Source organism: Sceloporus occidentalis, unplaced genomic scaffold (genome assembly GCF_023333645.1).
Source record: "Sceloporus occidentalis isolate IW3139 unplaced genomic scaffold, rSceOcc1.0.p SCAF_6, whole genome shotgun sequence".
Taxonomy (NCBI): domain Eukaryota; kingdom Metazoa; phylum Chordata; class Lepidosauria; order Squamata; family Phrynosomatidae; genus Sceloporus; species Sceloporus occidentalis.
Window position 1 is genome coordinate 5,326,477 of NW_028316986.1, and position 19,376 is coordinate 5,345,852.

General features: G+C 41.6%; 1 protein-coding gene across 2 annotated transcripts in view; it reads right to left on the reverse strand.

The window, feature by feature from the left end:
- Positions 1-19,376, reverse strand: part of LOC149310352 (kinesin-like protein KIF13B) — a 198,115-nt gene that overhangs the window by 92,970 nt on the left and 85,769 nt on the right. For both annotated transcript variants that reach the window (XM_089528788.1, XM_089528787.1), the window contains exons 11-12: positions 6,566-6,778; positions 2,949-3,059 (exon numbers count right to left, since the gene is read on the reverse strand). In XM_089528788.1, coding sequence (XP_089384914.1) covers positions 2,949-3,059; positions 6,566-6,778 — 324 coding nt within the window. The remainder of the gene's footprint in view (positions 1-2,948; positions 3,060-6,565; positions 6,779-19,376) is intronic.

A 19,376-nucleotide genomic window follows, 5' to 3' on the forward strand; every position in this document is an offset into this window, starting at 1 on the left:
TCTAGGGAAGGTTTTTTCAGGAGTGGCCTAACCGCCGCTTCCTTTAAACATGATGGAATATGTCCTTCCCTGAAGGATGCACCGATGATATCCGTAAGGAATCTCATCAATGCATCCCCCCCTGGACGGCCAGCCATGATGGGCAAGGGTCGAGAGGGCAAGTTGTCTTCCTCACCTTACCAAGCAGATCATCAATCAGAAATGACTTGAAGACAACCAACAACACCACACCACACTTTGAAATATGGTATTTGAGAGCAAGACTCCATGCGCTCTAATGGGCAAAAGAACTGAACTCCTGTCTGGAAAGTCTGGAGGCAAGTCTTTGTGTAACTGTATGCACTGAGTGACGTTCTAAAGCAGCAATTTCCAAACTTTGCTCCTCCAAGTGTTTTAGACTTCAAGTCAGAGAAGCCCCAGCAGCCTGACTAACAGTTAGGAATTCTGGGAGCTGAAGTCCAAAATATCTGGAGGACCAAAGTTTGGGAACAACTGTTCGAAAGGAAGCCTGGCTACACATTTCATATACGAGGAAGTCACAGGTAAATAGGCTCAGCGGCTGAAAAGTTCCTTGTTTGGATATCAGTTTCCCTGAATTTCCCTAATGATGACATATAGCCTGTTGGGAATGAAGTCCACCTCTCCCCCTCTCTCTCTGTTTTGTTTCTCTTTCTTTATCTTATCTTTCCTTATGAGATAAGAGCCAGGAAACAGGAACAATTAACCTACAAGAAATGAGAAGTGAAGCATGGAAAACATGGAAAATGCTGACACTCTTAACAGAGCCAGCATTGTGTGTGAACATACCTTCTAGTCTCCAGCTGACTTATGGCAAACCCATTAATTCACAGGGTTTTCTTAGGTAAGGAATACTACTACTACTACTACTACTACTATGTTTATGTTTATTGTGTTTATTTATAAAGCACTGTAAGTTTACATGGCACTGTACAAACTGAGTAGCCAAAATACAGATAAAAGCCTGCCTATGGTGTACAGGGGAAAGAAAAGGGGGAAATTGATGATGTTAGTCATAGCCACAACAAATGCAGGGCTATGACTAACATTGGCCTGTTACAGACAGCCAAAATAAAGCTGCTTCGAGTCACAGTGGAGGTATGATGTTTCAATGATGCATGCGTCCTAAGAGTCCAGAAGCCACACCAAAGCCACGCTCCAGTCCTTAGGGCTGGAATGTGCCTTTGGTGCGATTTCTGGACTCTTCGGACACATGCATCATTGAAACACCATACCTCCACTGTGACTTGAAGCAGCTTTATTTTGGCTGTCTGTAACAGGCCATTGTCTTCTTTCTTTCTTTCTCCTGTATCATTTTAACACCTTTTCCTACTGAAGAAGCCAATGGAGCTTTGAAAGCTTGCAACATGTATAATGTGCATTTTGGTTGGTCCAATAAAGGTATCACTGATTTATGGATTTTGGATGATACTCTACTTTGTTATACTCCCAGCTCAGCATGAAGTGTTCTCTACGGCCATGTGGCCATATTAACTACCATCTTAGGACAACATTTCATGCTTTCAATGAAGTAACATCTAGTCCAGAAAGGCTGGTGTCATAATTATTAATCTGTTAGCCTCTAAATTGCCACAGGTGAAATGCAATCCAGCCACATCCTTTGTCAGCGGTTGCCTCCTGCCTCCTTAACCATTCTCCACTCCCTACCCCAAATTTAACTTTGAAAAGGCAAACAAATGCCTGAAAAAGGACATTTGGTGCTCCCAGAGGTCATTGTAAATAGCAGATTTTTATTTTTGTCTTGAAACAAACTAAACTTTATTTACAAGCCTGTACCCAGAATGTAGTTTATGCAGTATAGTTTCATAACTATACTGTATTTCAAACAGTTTCATACTATATTGTGACTATAAATCAACAGTTGAATGTACAGTCGCCCCTTCATTTTCATGGACTTGGAGTCTGTGTCCCTCGGAAATACGCAAGGGGCAAATGGAGGGCAACACAATGGGGAGGGCACCACCACTGGAGTCAACAGGGACTCTAATATGGGTGATTTTCTGTTTTCGTACAGGGGTCCAGTACGGATCCCCCGCAAAAACAGAGGGGTGACTGTACTTCCCATTTCTGTTTCTTTTTACTCTTAATTCTTTAAACTTAAGCTGTTTCCTTCTTCTTCTAAACTGCTCTTCTCCCTATCAACTCTCTATTACCGTTACGGGAATAGCAGATTTGTTAACAACACCCCCAACCTGCAAATTGCCCCCTCCCTTTGCAGGCCCTCTCTTCAAACCCCAAAAGTTGGAACTGAAGTTGACTGCCATTCCATCTTCCAGATAGTTTTCAGGTGAACATAGGGAAGTATGGTTTGCCAAAGGGACAAAACTGCCTCCCTGCCCATGGCCACTAGATAATTTCTTATTTTTGTAATCATAGCTGTAATCTCTCTTGAGGAGGAGAAAATGAGAGAAAAGTATCAACCTGCTTAACCATAAATACCAAGAATTCTCAGGGAGAGGTTATCCACACATTCTGGGTTTTAATATTTGTAAACTTTTTATATAATTTTAATTGAAGATATGTGTTATTGATTTATTTTATTGTCTCATATTTTTGTTTTGTGTTGTACACCGCTTTGATCAAATTTGGAAAAGCGGTTTATAAATAATAAATATTATTATTATTATTATCCAGAGGGTGAAAACCCACTAGTTTTCCCTGAAACAAAAAACAGAGTTTTTTTGTGGGTTTTTCAGACTATGTGGCCATGCTCTAGAAGAGTTTATTCCTGACGTTTTGCCTGCATCTGTGGCTGGCATCTTCACTTTTCTCTGAAGATGCCAGCCACAGATGCAGGCAAAACGTCAGGAATAAATACTTCTAGAACACGGCCACATAGTCTGAAAAACCTACGAAAACTATGGATGCTGGTCATGAAAGTCTTCAACTTCACATTAAAAAACACAGACCTGTGCTATCTCTTCTGTCTTCCTTAGTTTCTCCTCCCATGTTACTGTCATCTCCTGGATAAGTTTTTCAGACTCTTCCAAGCGTTCTTTCAGTTCTGGAGATTTCATTGCCTAGAAGATGGGGAAGAAAGAAAGAGGCAGCAAAATACTTAAGACTTGTTTTTATTTTTATTAATAAAAAAACACACTTCAGAGACAAGGAATGTATGGCATTCCATATTAGACTGCAATTTCCATCATCCCTCTTACACTGGATATGTTGGTTAGGGCCAATGGCAGTCTCAGGTTACCAGCCCTGTTATTAATACTCAATGTTCCTTAGAAGAGCAGTTGGTTAGGGCCTGATGTGCTCCTTATTCCTGGCCTCACTGTGATTCATATTATTGCAAAATAGTCACAAAATTCTAGAAGGGGTTGCAAGGGCCATTCAGTCCAACTTCTTGCCATGCAGGAAGGCACAACCACAACATTCTTGAAAGATACCAATCTGCATTTGGAAAATGTCAATAAAATTACACACACACATACACACAGTGGGCTCTCCATACCCATGCATTCTGCATCCAGATTCAAACATGGTTTGAAAATATTCAGACATAAACATAAATCCAAAAAGTAAACCTTGATTTTGCCAGAATTCAAAGATATAGCCATGTTATCTACCTTACTTGACTTTATGCAACAGCCTTCCTCCTATTTTTGTTTCCCCCAAAAAGATAATTAATTAATGTGCATGACTACCTATATCCAGATCAACAGTACAGCTCTAGCAGTTTTCACCTATACCAGTGGTTCCCAACCTGGGGGTTGGGACCCCTTTGGGGGTTGGAATTACAGTTTCAAAGGGGTCGCCAGGGACCCCCCTCAGAGCACCCCTTCCCAAACAAAGGGCCTCCAAGCTAAGCTCATTAAAGCAGCAGCCACCTCCAGGCCCCTCAGGTGCTTAGCAACTGCCCACAGTGTCCCCTTTCCTGCCTCTCTCACAGCCAAAGAGTTCCAGTTTCACTTTGAACCACTATCCCTCTGCCCTCTATGATGGGGCTTGGTTTCTTCAGAGGGTTTTGCCATTGCCATTCTCTGAGGCTGAGAGAGTGTGGTTTCTTGCCCAAGTCTCAAGGCAAACCTATCATGGGAATTTCTAGACAGGTTTCTTCAGAGGGGCTTTGCCACTGCCATTCTCTGAGGTTGTTTTTGTGATTAATCACTATGCTTTACTTATGTTCAATTTGTAACAATGAAAATACGATTCATAACAGTAGCAAAATTAAAATTATGAAGTAGCAACAAAAATAATGTTATGGTTGGGGGTCACCACAACATGAGGAACTGTATTAAAGGGTCACGGCATTAGAAAGGTTGGGAACCACTGACCTATACCCATATCTTTTGTAAAACTAACATCTTAATCCAGGTATTAAAATGGTGGTCAATTTTCTTTCACCTTGTTTTGAAAAAAATCAGAAATGCCGTAGCTGTACACTCCTTCTCTGGCAGAAAGATGGAGTAAATGACCCTTCAATTTCTAGGATTTTATGATGTTACGCTATAACTCTCAGGAAGTCAACAGCAATGAGGCATGAGCTGGAGGTACCTGCATGGAAAGAACTATGCTTGCTTCCAGCTCTCGGTATTTCAGTATCAGATGCAGTTATTAAAGCAAAACCAAGTATAAGATGACCTTACTCCAGTGATTCAGTTATGGGAACGCTGAGAGATAAGGGCCTCCCTATCAGTCAATCTACAAAATAAGGGAGATACAGGGTGTACATCTGGCAGTTTACCATGAAAATGAAAGAGCCTTGATGGATCAAATCAAAGGCACACCTGATTTTATGTTCTGTTGGCTAAAATGCCCAATTCTGGGAAGCTGACAAAAAGAGACTGTCAACTATTCAGAACAGTTTTGAAAGCTTACTTTTTGGATGACATCTTCCAGAATCCTCCCCAACCGGTGCAAGAAATTTTTGGAGATGTCCAAACAAGGAATTTTCTAGTGCTCTGATTCTGAGATATCATGCCTCTAAATCTGGGGGTTCAACCAAGCTTCCATGTGAAAAATGGCACACTGTGGACCTTTTCTGCAATTGGACCTGCTTAAAGTGCAGATGGGAGATGGGCAGGAAGAACCAAACTGCTCCTATTTCTTATACAAAAGCTTTAGACAATCTGCAGCTTGAGTGGAACAACTTCAGTGTTCCTCCTTTACATGTGAGGGAGCAAGCCGCAACCCCTCTCATTGGATGGATCCACACTGAAGAAATAAAACAGTTTGAGACCACTTTAACAGTCATGGCTCCATCCTGTGGAAACCTGGGATCTGTAGCTTGGTGAGTTATCCGGCCTGGTCTATCATAGAGACTGAGTGCCTCACACCAAGCTACAGATCCCAGGTTTCGGTAGGATAGAGCCATGACTGTTAAAGTGGGGCCAAACAGCTTTATTTCTGTGGTGTGGCTACAACCCTTGTGAGCAAGCACAGGATGAGAAGGCAAAGGCTGGACAGGTACTCAAGCAGGCCACACTCAGCCCAAATGGCGGTCCAAGTTAGGGTCACTCTGCACTGTGGAATTATAGTGCTGTCATTCCATTGTGTCTGGGTTCCAGCCTATAGTAACATGGGATTTGTGGTTTAGGGAGCGGTACTTAGAATTCTCTGCCAAAAAGCTCTAACAGCTCATGAAACTGAGGTGTCATTAATATGCTGATGACACAAAACTCTATCTCTCCTTTCCATCTGATTCCAAAGAAAGTTTATTCACCCTCCTGTGCATACCAAAACCCGTGGATGCTCAAGTCCCATTATACAGTCAGCCCTTCATATCCACGGATTCTTTATCCATGCATTCAAGCATGCACAGCTTGAAAATATTTTTAAAAATACAAATTCCAAAAAGCAAATCTTGATTTATATAAGGGGCACAATTTCACTATGCCACTGTATTTATAGAAACTTGAACATCCACAGATTTTCATATCTACGAGGGGGAGCCTGGAACCAAACCGCAGCGGATACTAAGGGCCCACTGTATACAGTGGCATAGTAAAATGGTGTCCCTTATATAAACTGGGAAAAATTAAGCTTTGCTTTTTGGAATTAAAAAAAAAATTCAAGCCATGTATGACTGACTCCATAGATGCAGAATCTGTGGATACGGAGGACTGATTGTATAACTGTGGGGTGGTGGTGGTGGTGGTGGTGGTGTTTTATTTGGTTTGCTATAAAGTACAGTGGGCCCCTGTTATCCACTGGGGTTTGGTTCCAGGACCTCCTCTGGATACCAATATCTGTGGATGCTCAAGTCCCATTAAACACAGTGGCCTGGTAAAATGGTGTCCCTTATATAAAATAGCAAAATTAAGGCTTGCTATTTGGAATTTATACTTTTTTCAAGCCGTGGATTCTTGAATCCGTGGGTAAAGAATCTGTGGCTAAGGAGGGCTGACTGTACTTTCAATCCGTGGATGCCTGAATGTGTGGATAACAAAATCCGTGGATGTGGAGGACTGATTGTACTTTGTTTCAGTCTCTGTTGTGAGCTGCCTTAGGCCACAAAATTAAATAAAAATTAACAAATGAAATAAAATAAAATGAGACAATCCTGAACCCAACACAACACCTCGGCTTTGGTGAGCTGCTCCCTGAGTTTCTCCACTTCCTCCCGCAGTTCTCGGATAATTCGGGCGTTGGGGTCTTCATTCACCACGGCATGGTTCACGATGTTCTTGGCCCGGTCGGCGTACCTCAGGGTGGAAAGAGTCTCATCGTAATTATCGGCGGCTGGACTGACCGTAGCAACCATAGCAGTTTTGCTGTTGCCACCAAGGCTGTCCTAGAAAGAGAGGTCAAAGAATTAGAGATTTTGGCAAGTTTTGAATACTTACGCAGACAAGAGAACAGATAGTTTTTTCTGGGGGTTTTGGGCTATGTGGCCATGTTGTAGAAGAGTTTATTCCTGGCATTTCACCAGCATCTGTGGCTGGCATCTTCAGAGAAACAGATCGCTTGAACTAAGCACTCATGATTTCACATGGAAAAACAACAAGCAAACCCTGCACAGGTTTTGAGATATCCAAGGGAGAGTTGTTTCACAATTACACTGTTATCACATTTGCTGGTGTTGTTGTGTGTCTTCAAGTTGTTTCCAAGTTATGGCAACCCTATGGGGTTTTCTTGGCAAGTTTCTTCAGAGGGGGGTTGTTATTGCCATCCTCTGAGGCTGAGACAATGTGACTTGCCCAAAGTCACCCAGTGGGTTTCTATGGCTGAGCCAGGATCTGACTCCGATCAGCAGAGTTCTAGTCCAATGCTCAAACCACTACACCTTTCTCTCATTTATTATCACATGCCTAAATGATAAAGACACAGAAGAGGGCTTCCTTGGTGGCTGCTCCAGGAGTGTGACACTCCCTCCCCAAAGAACCTAGGCTGACCCTTTCTCTGCTCTTTCTGACATCAGGAGGAGTTTTTTAAAATTCAAACATGCCTTTGGGAATCAGAGGGCTGTGCAAAAGTGTATTTTAATGTGTGTGTATGTGCATGTGCACTACACTTGTATTCTCATTGACACACACACACACACACACACATATATAAAAGCTTTTATGCTGTTTTAAGCTAGCATAGTTTTAATATGTTGTTGTTGTGTGCCTTCATGCCATTGCTGATTTATGGCAACCCCAAGGCAAACCTATCATGGGAGTTTCGGGGGCTGAGAGTATGTGACTCACCCAAGGTGAGTGGGTTTCTATGGCCAAGCAGGCAATTGAACCCTGGTCTCCAGAGTCATAGTCCAACACTCAAACCACTGCACCATGCTGACTCTCTGTTTTAATACAGCTTATTCAATTACTTTTAATGCTTTTATTGTAATGATTTGGTTTTTTAAAATTATATTTTGTTTTAATCCATTTGAGCTTCTTTGCATTGCATACGCAGAGAAAGGTGGGACGTAGAGATGTGGTTTGAGTCCAGGTTACCTAAGGGATCTCCTCTTCCTCCTGTATAATCTATATATTCAGGTCCTCTGAGGGACATTTACTTCAACCAGGCAGGAACAGAGATGGCACCCGAGGACATTTTCATCGGCTGGCCCTAAATTGTGGAATGACCTGCCAGGAGAGATTCAATAGCTGTCTGAATTTAAAACAGTATTAAAGAGGTCTCTGTTCTGGCAAGACCTGCCCAGTTGATTTTACTCTATGAATCAGTGTATTTTTAATTTTATGTTGGATGATATTAATGTGTTTATGCATATTATCTTAATGTTTAAAATAGTTTTGTGTGTTTTGATCTATGTTATACTTTGCCTCAAGCCTTGAGGGGTGGGTAATAAATAATAATAATAATAATAATAATAATAATAAATTGTTATTATTATTATTACAGTGGGCCCTTGGTATCTGCTGACGTTTGGTTCCAGAGCCTCCTGTGGATACCAAAATCCGTGAATGCTTAGGTTCCATTAAATACAATGCATTGTAAAATGGCAAAATCAAGATTTACTTTTTGGAATTTGTATCTTTTTGGAGTATTTTGAAACCGTGGATGCTTGAATCCATGGATAAAAAAATCTGTGGATATGGAGGGCTGGGTTGTTGTTGTTATTCCCCAGTTAACCAAGTTTCTAACAGTGAAGTTCCTTTTTACAAAGTCTTTATATGGATGCTTTGCCTCCCCATTCCTCCTTGTCCTTAATCTAGCTGAATGTTTTTTTTCTCAAAACATCATTGGCATCAAGAGTATGGTGAAGTATAGACTTTTGATGACAGGTTGTAGCAGTATATCTGTAGTAAACAATGCAATAAAACCTGAGCTGGAAAAGAAATAAATTAATAAAATAAAGTCTGCTGAGTGGTTCTTACAGTAAAAAAAAACCTCTTCCTAATGTTTAGATGGAATAATTGTTCCTGTAGCTTGAAACCACTGCTCTATGACTTAGGCTACATTCGCTTTGCAGAAACAATCCAGTTTGACATGACTTACCTGCCATGTCTCAATGCTATGGAATTATGAGACATGTAGTTTTGTGAGATATCTTTCCGAGAGTGCTGATGCCACAACAAACTACAAATCTCAAGATTTCATAGCACTGAGCCATGGCAACTAAAGTGGTGTCCAACTGCATTAGTTCTGCAGTGCAAATGACACCTTATTCTCTGAAGCAGCAGAAAACAAGCTTGTTCTGCCTTCTACATGACATCCTTTCAAATATTTAAAGACAGCTATCATATCACCTCTCATTCTTCTTTCCCCTAAGTCAAACATCCAAAACAATGTGGCCTGTTCAAGTTGTTTTGCATTTTGTTACTCTGCAATTGTGATCCTATCTAAGGCAACGTCATCCAGATGTTTTATCAATTTGGTTTGAACTGCTCTCAAAGGATCTGTCTGTCCCGACTGGGACCAAAGTTATTTTCTCTCAACATTTTGAGAGATATGTTTTGAAAGAGTTTTCAAGTGGTGTCTAGAAGGTTCAAAATGATTTTGCTTGCATCCACACTGCAGAAATATTCCTGTTTCACACCACCATGGCTCAGCACTATGGAATTCTGGGAACTGTAGTCTGTTGTGGCCCCAGAGCACTCTGACACAGAAGGGTAAATGTCTTGCAAAACTACAATTCCCAGAATTTGCATAGCACTGAGCTATGGCAGTTAAAGTGGTGTCAAGCTGAAATATTTCTGTAGCATGGACGCAACTTTTGTTTACTTATGCAAAGGTTACCTTTGTTGCTTCACTTCACCTGTGAATTTTGTTAGTTATGAATAAAAGTTTACTGAAATGTGTTAAACTGCTGTTCCTTTTTAGTAGTGCAAAGACCTATACATATTCTGTCTATGTTATTTCTGCCTCTGGTACCAGAATTTCTGTTAAAGAAGTCATGCCCAGGAACACATCACACTGTTAACTGTTGCTGTTGTCTGCCTTCAAGTCATTTCTCACTTATGGCAACCCAAAGGCAACCCTATCATAAGGTTTCCTGAGGCTGAAAGTATGTGACTCACCCAAGGGCAAATAAATAAATAAATGTCCAACGCTTTCACCTGGAAGTACTAGGGGTTGAACCCAGGGCTTTGCATGCCCAAAGCAGGTACCGTACCACTGGATTCTGCTCCCTCCGTGTTTATGGGATGTGAGTGACAAAAATGTTGGAAAGGAAAGAAAGAAAGAAAAAGGGATGGAGGGGGAAGAGAAAGAGAGACTATCCCCTAAACAAGGTGCAGGCACCGGGAAGGTTTTCTATACATTACATGGCCTAGAAAATCTAGGTCATGAACTGCCAGCAGGCATCATTAAGCATGTTTTTAAAATATCTCTCTCTCTAATTGTTGTGGTGAATTTATGCTTTTCACAACAACCCTCATCATTTGAAACCAGAGCGTTGGAGCAAGTATGGCTGGTTTAGGGATGGGAAACCCAGGCTGGAACCAGGAGCAAATCAGGCTATCCATCTAACCTTCTTTGGAGGATGGGGGAAGATAAAGATCAGCCTTACAAGGTCCATCTCTTTGGACTGTTTAGAGAGGAAAGGCATGATATGAATTGAAGTGCTTGCGTCCACAAGAGTCTCAGTCATTGTAATAAGCATTTAACCTATCACACGCCAAACCTTCAAAGTGCTTCAAGGATAGGATCTTGGAAATCTTTCCAACCACCCTGTGTGACAGGCTGCTATTATTACTCCATTATGGGGTGTAGCAGAGAGGCGATAAGGCAGCTAAAACAGTAGCTAGAATTCAAAGATATAGCTGTGTTAGTCTGTAAAACAGTATGCAAAGAGATCTTGTAGCACTCAAAGGTGCTAGAACAGTGATTCCCAAACTCTGGTCTTCCAGGTGTTTTGGACATCAGGTCCCAGGAGCCTCAGCCAGCTTGGCCAATGATCTGGGACTCTGGGAACCAAACTCCAAAACTCTAATGTGAAGTTGAAGGCTTTCACAGCCGGCATCCATATTTTTTTCTGGGTTTTCTGGGCTATGTGGCCGTGTTCCGGAAGAATTTATTCCTGACATTTCACCTGCATCTGCGGCTGGCATCTTCAGAGAATAGTGCCATGGAAGTATGTAGGGTGTATATGCTCTGAGTTTGAGAATCATCGTTCTTCAGTAATTCCCAAACTTTGGTCCTCCAGACATTTTGGACTTCAGCTCCCAGAATTCCTGACAGTTGGCCCACCTGGCTAGGGCTTCTGGGAGTTGAGGTCCAAAACACCTGGAGGACCAAAGTTTGGAAGCCACTGTGCTACAAGATCTCTTTGCACTGCAGCTTGGATGTACAACATCAATCAAAGCTTAGCAACTGGGGACAGGAGACTGCACCTATTTCCTCACATTACCAGAACTATGCAATTATTGATGATGATGATGCTTGGTGTCACAGACTATCAGATGTTACTGACAGGCGTTTTGGACCATCAGTGATTCAGATTCCACCCAAGAATCTAGGAATCTGTGAGATATCATAAAACCACTAATAATAATAATAATAATAATATAAAATTTATTTATATCCCGCCTCTCTACAAAATGCAATTGAGGCGGCACTGAATTGTAGAGTAGGAAGAGACCACAAGTGGCCATCTAGTTCAATCTCCTGCCATGTAAGAATACACAACTAAAGCACTATTGAAAGATGTCCATCTAACCTCTATTTAAAGAACTCCAAAGATGGAGAAAAGCCAGTATGGTGCAGTAATTTGAGTGCTGGACTATGAAACTGGAGTTTGAATCCCTGCTTGGTCATGACAATCCATTGGGTGACCTTGGAAAAGTCACACTCTCAGCCTCAGAGGATGGCAAAGACAATCCCCCCCTGAAGAAATCCTGCCAAGAAAACCCTATGATAAGTTTAGTGATAGCAAACATAGCAAGTACATTTCTATACCTCTTATAAGTGCACTTAAGAACTCCCTAAGCAGTTTACAATCTGTAAGCCAATTACCCCCCAACAAGCTGGGTACTCATTTTAGTGACCTACAGAAGGATGCATGATTGAGTGGACCCTGGAGCCCTGACAAGGACCAAACTCACAACTTTGTGGCTGTGAATGGCTGCAGTACCAAAATTTAATACTGTGTCACAAGGGCTCCTTCAAGGTTTGCCTTAGGGTCGCCATAAGTTGAAAATGACTTGAAGGCATACAACAACAACAACAACAACAACAACAACAACAGATGGAGAGCCAACCACCTTCCAAGGCAGTTTACTTCCTCTGTTGAACAGTTCTTACAGTAAAAACATTCTTGCTAATGTTTAGGTGAAATCTTTTTTCTTGTTATTTGAATCCACTGGTTCATGTCCTAGTCTCTGGAGGAGCAGAAAACAAGCTTGTTCCATCTTCTACATGTCATCTTTTCAAATATTTAAAGATGGCTATCATATCACCTCTCCCTCTTCTCTTCTCCAAGCCAAACCCACAAAACAATGTGGCCTGTTCAAGTACTGTCACTCTTTGTAACTGTGTGATTCTGATCCTATCTAAGGCAACATCATTCAGATGTTTTGTCAGTTTGGTTGGAATTGCTCCCAAAGGATCTCTCTGTCCCCACTGGCATCAAAGTTGTTTACTTTTCCCAAAGGCAATGAATTTTCATTGTAGAACTTGATGGAGATTCAGTGCCACAGGGAAAAGAAAATAATGGTAGCAGCCTTCAAAGACACAGCTGAGTTAGTCTGGAAAATTAGTATGCAAAGGGATATTTTAGCACCTTTGAAACTAACTGAATGATGGCAGCAGTGGGTGCTCAGGTATTGCTGTTGTTCCTATTATAGCACCAAAAGAACAAAAAATGGGAGAGCACCCAATAGAATCCACAAGAAAAACTGGAGACACACTTCAAAGTGCTTAAAAGAGATCTGTTTTATTTAAAAAGCAAGCCCAAACCATTTCAGATAGTATATATTTTATGCCTCCTTCTTTTTGCCCAGTAAATCAAATGAGATACTCTGCTTCACAAATTTCTGTAGTTAAAATTTCAAATAAGCCCTGAAGAAGGCTATAAAAATATACAGTGGCCAAAGTATGCTGGACTTTCTCTAAGGTCCTGTCCACAAGGGTCAAATACCGTATATACTCAACTATAAGTCGATCTCATGTATAAATCGAGGGCAAGTTTTGGAGCCAAAATGATGTATTTTGATATGACCCATGGATAAGTCGAGGGTAAAATTTAGGGGCATATAGCAAAGGATCTAAAGGAGGAAGCAAAGCAAAATTTCAGGAGACATAACTCTTTGTGCTCACTTTTAAGGCTGGATGGATGACAGAGGGGAAGGCCAGTGCTTCCAGGATAGATTATACCCTTTCACCAGGAGATGGTTCCTTCTTTTAAATAAGCGTTAAGATACAGTACTTACACTGACCTGTGGATAAGTCAAGTCAGGTTTTTTGGGTCAATTTTGTGACCTAAATTTCTAGAATTATACTGAGTATATACTGTAAAATGTCCTACCCTTATCTTTTGTGTAATGCGGCTGCTAAAAGGACCAATGCCATTTTAGGCTGCATCAATAGAAGTATAGTGTCTAGATCAAGGGAAGTAATAGTGCCACTATATTCTGCTCTGGTCAGGCCCCACCTGGAATATTGTGTTCAGTTCTGGGCACCACAATTCAAAAAGGACATTGAGAAATTGGAGCATGTCCAAAGGAGGGCAACTAAAATGGTGAAAGGTCTGGAAACCTTGCCCTATGAGGAACGCCTTAAGGAACTGGGGATGTTTAGCCTGGAGAAAAGAAGGTTAAGAGGTGATATGATAGCTCGGTTTAAATATTTGAAGGGATGTCATATTGAGGAGAAAGCAAGCTTGTTTTCTGCTGCTCCAGAAACTAGAACGCAGAACAACTGATGCAAACTGCAGGAAAAGAGATTCCACCTTAACATTAGGAGGAACTTCCTGACAGTAAGGGCTGTTTGACAGAGCAACACACTCTCTTGGAGTGTAGTGGAGTCTCCTTCCTTAGAGGTCTTTAAACTGAGGCTGGATGGCCATCTGTCAGGGATGTTTTGATTCAGAGTTCCTGCATGGCAGAATGGGGTTGTACTGGACGGCCCTTGGGGGTCTCTTCCAACTTTAGAATTCTAAGATTCTATGATCTTCTGGTAAGTAGTCCAGAGGACGGAGGGCCCAATACCTGGTTCTGGTGTGAACTATACTGATGACATCTGACCAGTTCAGCACCAAACATGGAGAATTTGTTGGTACCTCTCTTCAAGTCATTTCTGACTTATGGCAGCTCTAAGGGGTTTTCTTGGCAAGATTTGTTCAGAGGACGTTTGCCATTGCCTTCCCCTGAGGCTGAGAGCATGTGACTTGTCTATGGTCACCACGTGGGTTTCATGGCTAATACAGGCTGCTCCTGGAGTATTCTGGCCCATGTGGACATGTCCATGTATCTCTGATTTTTCCTGTGGATGCTATGATGATACCACCTTTGCTCCAGGACATGAACAAAAGATGTCTTATAGAAATGAAGCATCACTATCCATCCTTGCTGGGGTAGGATTAGAATTAGCTCATGCCTTATGTTCACAACTACTAAGTTGTTGGAGAGGAAACTGGAGAGGGCTTCCATGGTTGTGCAGAGGACAAGCCATACCTTCTGAAATTCCCTCCTCTGCACAGCCACTAAAGGGACAGAAGCTCTCTCTCCAATTTTCACTCTGACAACTCTAATAACTACAGTGGACCCACCACATACGCTGGAGTTAGAGATACAGGACTCCCCCTAAAAGTGGATCTCTAGCTCCTCCAGAACTGGGATGTCTAGCTCCTCCAAAACAACTCTATGGTAAATGTCTACTAGTGGTTGACCACAGAACTGTGTTAGAGAACCTATAAATGCCTAGAGAAGTGTTTTCTCTAGGTCCTCCCACAAGACTTCTGGTGGAAGTTGACCACAGAATCATGCTGAAAGACCTAGAGATTCCTAGAGAGAATATATGAATCAAATCCGTAAATAATCAAATCTGCAAAAGTCAAAGCCACAAACGTGGAGGACCGACTATACTATGCTGTACTAGTTCTCCTGCAGGGATGCTGTAAGTACACAAGCAAAACACTTTCTCTTATGCAATACACACCACAACTATTTTATTCCTAAATTATTCCTTATTATGGGAATAAATATACCAAGGACTGATCTTCAATAGGATACCAGTACTGAGAAGGTTCTCCTCATCTCCCTTTATTGTGGTACAAGTTGTTGTGAGGCCACTTACTGTTTTTTGCATTCAAGCTGTTTCTAACTTATGGTGACCCTAAGGCAAACCTATCATGGGGTTTTCTGGGCTGAGAGTGTGCAATTCGCCCAAAGTCACCCAAAGAGTTTTCATGTCTGAGTGGGGAATCAAACCCTGATCTCCAGATCCATTGTCTGACTCTCAAATCACTACCCAACACTGGCTCTTTGTAAGGCCACTTACAAATTCTTAAACATCTTTTTAAAAAAACTTCTATAAGGAAATCTTGGAAGTTATAGTTCCTCAAGAAATCAAGACAGATATGTGGGATGACTGAGAGTTTAGGAAAGGTAACCAAAAAGGAAGAACTATGGCCTCTAGGGACCATCAGAGAAAGCTGTCCAAGAATTCACCTTTGAATGGTGCATAAAACAAATCAACACTAATGAAATACTTGAGGGAGGTAGAGAAATGAATAATTGTGCAAGATGACTAAGCCAGACAAAAATGTGTTGGCATGAAAGTACTGGCAGTAAGCAAAAGGAATTGTATCTTCAGATTTAATTTTCTCTCTCCTGCCCCCCGCCTTCCCTGCTCTCTCTGCTGTACCATGTACAAAGAAATACCTCATCCTATTTATTCGGGATTTAAAATGTGAGGCCAGGCACTGCCAGGTTCAAGCCCAGATTTCTGCAGTTCTTCCAGGTGCTTTCCCTGTTCCATTATGTTGCTGGTTTTTAAAATATGGCCAAGAGCTAGAGCTGCACTCCTCAATCTCCTATCCAGGCTAGGGAAGGTGTTCTATACATGGCTGAAGCTCAGCCTCACATACCTTTGCATAGACGTCTGAGAATATGTTTAATAAAGCTTTAACACAAAAATGTATGAACATAAGATCAGTCCTGCAGCCAGTTGCAATCCTAAACCAGGAATGGGGAACTGCTCTAGGTCTGAGGGCAATTTTCTGTCCCGGGGAATTTCTAGATCCGTACAAACTGCCCATAATGGCCATACATACCCTCCCAAAAGACCATGAAGACCAGAAAACTGGGAATGGATGAAAATTTCTGTCTGGTTTTGAAAAATGTACATTTTTAAAGTGTTGAACAGTGCAAGAGGCCATACAAATTTTAAAAAATTGAATTATGCCCCCTGGGGGCTTCCCAATTGATTCCTCCACCCCAAAAAATAATGGTCCTGGGAGGCCAGAAAGGTCAAAGGCAGCAAAAACACCCATGGAGGCTGCATGCAATCTCACTTTAGCCACATTTTCCGGAAAGCAGAGATAGGCCCTTCTGCAAAGTTCTCATATCTTCTCATAAAACTAACCTACAATGCCTTCATACTGATAAGGTCAAATTGCACTATTAGCTTCAGGGTTGAATTAGTCAAATGGACATTAAAAGGTCACCCAAGAGGGAGGTGGAACCCACTCATCTGCATCTTCATTGCTACGGGAATAGAAAAGTAGGAAAAGCAAAGGTCACTGAAAAAACACTACAAGGCAATACACTTGCTTTAAATACAACTGAGTATGAAAGACTGTGTTGTGGTACCTTTGGTTTAACCTAAGTGTGCCTCTCTCTGGAGGCCAGATACCCTAAAGGCACCAGATCCCTTCAGATCTTGGAAGCTACACAGGGTCAGCACTGGTTTGTACCTGGATAGGAGACCATCAATGAAGACCAAATGCTGTAGGCTATATTTCAGAGGAAGGAACTGGAAAACCATCTTGCAGTATTCCTTGCCTAAGAAAACCCTGTGAAATTCATGGGTCACCATAAGTCGACAGGTGACTTGAAGGTACATACACACCTCTCTCTGGGTTCTATGAGGCCAATTATAATGGAATAATGCAAATACAATCACAATTTAAGTGTAAGAAAGAGTGTGTGTGTGTATAAGAGCCAGATGGTGTAGTGGTGCGTATAGGATCTGAAGTTTTAAAAAAGGAGCTTTTAACCCAGTGCATAAAATGCAAATCTAAACTGATTCTAATTTATTCAGAAAAAAATGAGTGATGACTCATGACCGCAAGGACACAAGCCATTCTTTGTCGTATCCCCTGAAATTCCATCTCACAATCCCTGGGGGTATGGACACCTCAGGTTGGAAACCCCTGCTTTAGTGGAAATCCTGCACTAAGCAAGGGGTTTAACTCAATGGCCCATGGAAGCCCATGGCTTCCAACAAATGATCCCATGACTCTATACAATTTCACATTCATATGGCTGATGTTGACACCAACCTGATGAGAAATAAGCCCCACTAAAGCAAAACATATGCAATCTGCCCATACATTCAGGTCCTCTGGCAGACATTTACTCCAGTCAGCCAGGACTAGTTTGGCAAGTGTCAGCCAGAGGACTTTTCCTTCAGCCACCCCTAGACTGTGGAATGACCTGCCGGAAGAGATGCAACAGCTGAATACACTGTCTGAATTCAAAACAGCATTAAAAACCAGTCTTTTCCGGCAGGCTTACCCAGATGATTTTTTAAATTGTGAATTTTAAATATGGTTTCTTTGAATATGTGTATATTTTCTCCTTTTAAATTGTATGTATGTCCTTTTAAACTGATGTGTATTTTAATTGATGTGTTTTAACTGATGTGGTGTGTCTGTTAATTTTTTTTGTTCCCTGCCTTGATCCATAGAGAGAGGCAGTTAAGAAATAAATAATGATGGCGATGGTGATTTGTTAACTGCCCCCAAGTCAACCTTGAGGATCCTGTGGACATGACACCTCCAAGACTCCCTATCTTCCTCCTCTACTTAGTTCCTTCAAGCCCATGCCCCTATTCCCCCTGCTCTAATCAATCCATCTAGCATATGGTCTTCCTCTCTTTCTTCTTCCCTCTACCTTTCCTAGCATTATTGTCTTTTCCAGTGATCCATGCAGTCTCATTATATGGCCAAAGTACATAAGTCTCAATTTTCTAATTTTGGTTCTAATGAGATCTCTGGCTTGATCTGCTCTAGGACTCATCTATTTGCCTTTTTGGTTGTACATGGTATCCTAAGCACTCTTCTCCAGCACCACATCTCAAATGAGTTGATTTTTCTTCTGCCTGTTTTCTCTACTGTCCAGCTCTCACATCCATCCATAGTGACAGGGAATACAATTCTTTGACAATTCTAACTTTTGTGCTCAGTTGTATATCTTTACTCTTCAGTAGTTTTTCTAGTCCTTTCATGGCTGCCCTTCCCATTCTCAGTCTTCTTATTATTTCCTGACTGCAGTCACCATTCCTGTCTATATTTGATCCTAGGTACAGGAATTATTTAACTATTTCGATTTCCTCATTGTCTAGATTGAATTTATGTATCTCTTCTGTGGTCATAATTTTTGTTTTCTTTATTTTCAGCATTAATCCTTCCTTTGCACTTTCCTCTTTAACCTTCCTTAGTACCCTTTCCAACTCTGTGATGTCTTCCACTACTATTATGGTATCATCCGCATACCTTAGGTTGTTGATGTTCCTTTTTCCTATCTTCCCTCCTCCTCCTTCTCATTCTATCTCTACTTTTTGTATGATGTTTTCAGCATGTAAGTTGAACATGTAGGGTGAATAGAATGCAGCCTTGCCTGGCCCATTTGCCTATTGGGAACCACTCTGTTTCACCATTCTAGTCAATTTGGGAGAAGCAACTGGATTTCAGCCAAACAACACACACACACACACACACACACACACACACACCCACAACATTGGTAATTTAGAAAGAGCTGAGTCAAATGGCTTAATTTCAGCCTTCCTGGAGCTCTTCACAGTGCTTTCTTTCAGCTTCTCCAATTGCAAGCATTGGACTAGATGTCCTTCTAGGACACACAGAGCAACCCTGTCTCTGCTGCCTTTTGCAGGGAAATGATCAGTTGACCTCTTCCAACCCGTTCCTTTGACCTGCAATGGCTAGACACAGTCAATGATTACCTTCCCCCTGCTGGGCAGAAGCAAAAGGCTAATCATCTTAGCCGGAAACCTTTGAGGTTAGCCATGACACTAGGTAAACTTGGGTTACATGAGGTTAAGAACTCATGATCAAACAGCAGGGGTGGGTAGGTGGGGGTATTTGTCCCTCTCAGCAAACCAACTCACAAGTCAGCCAGAGATGGATTATGAATAAAGTGGCATGGGAAGCCACAGAAGGGGAACTGAAGGGATATATGTGCAGATCTTTTAGAAAGCAAAAGTGTTCCAGGCTCCATGTGCAGGTAAGCATCTCCCTGAGTATGATATGGAATAAG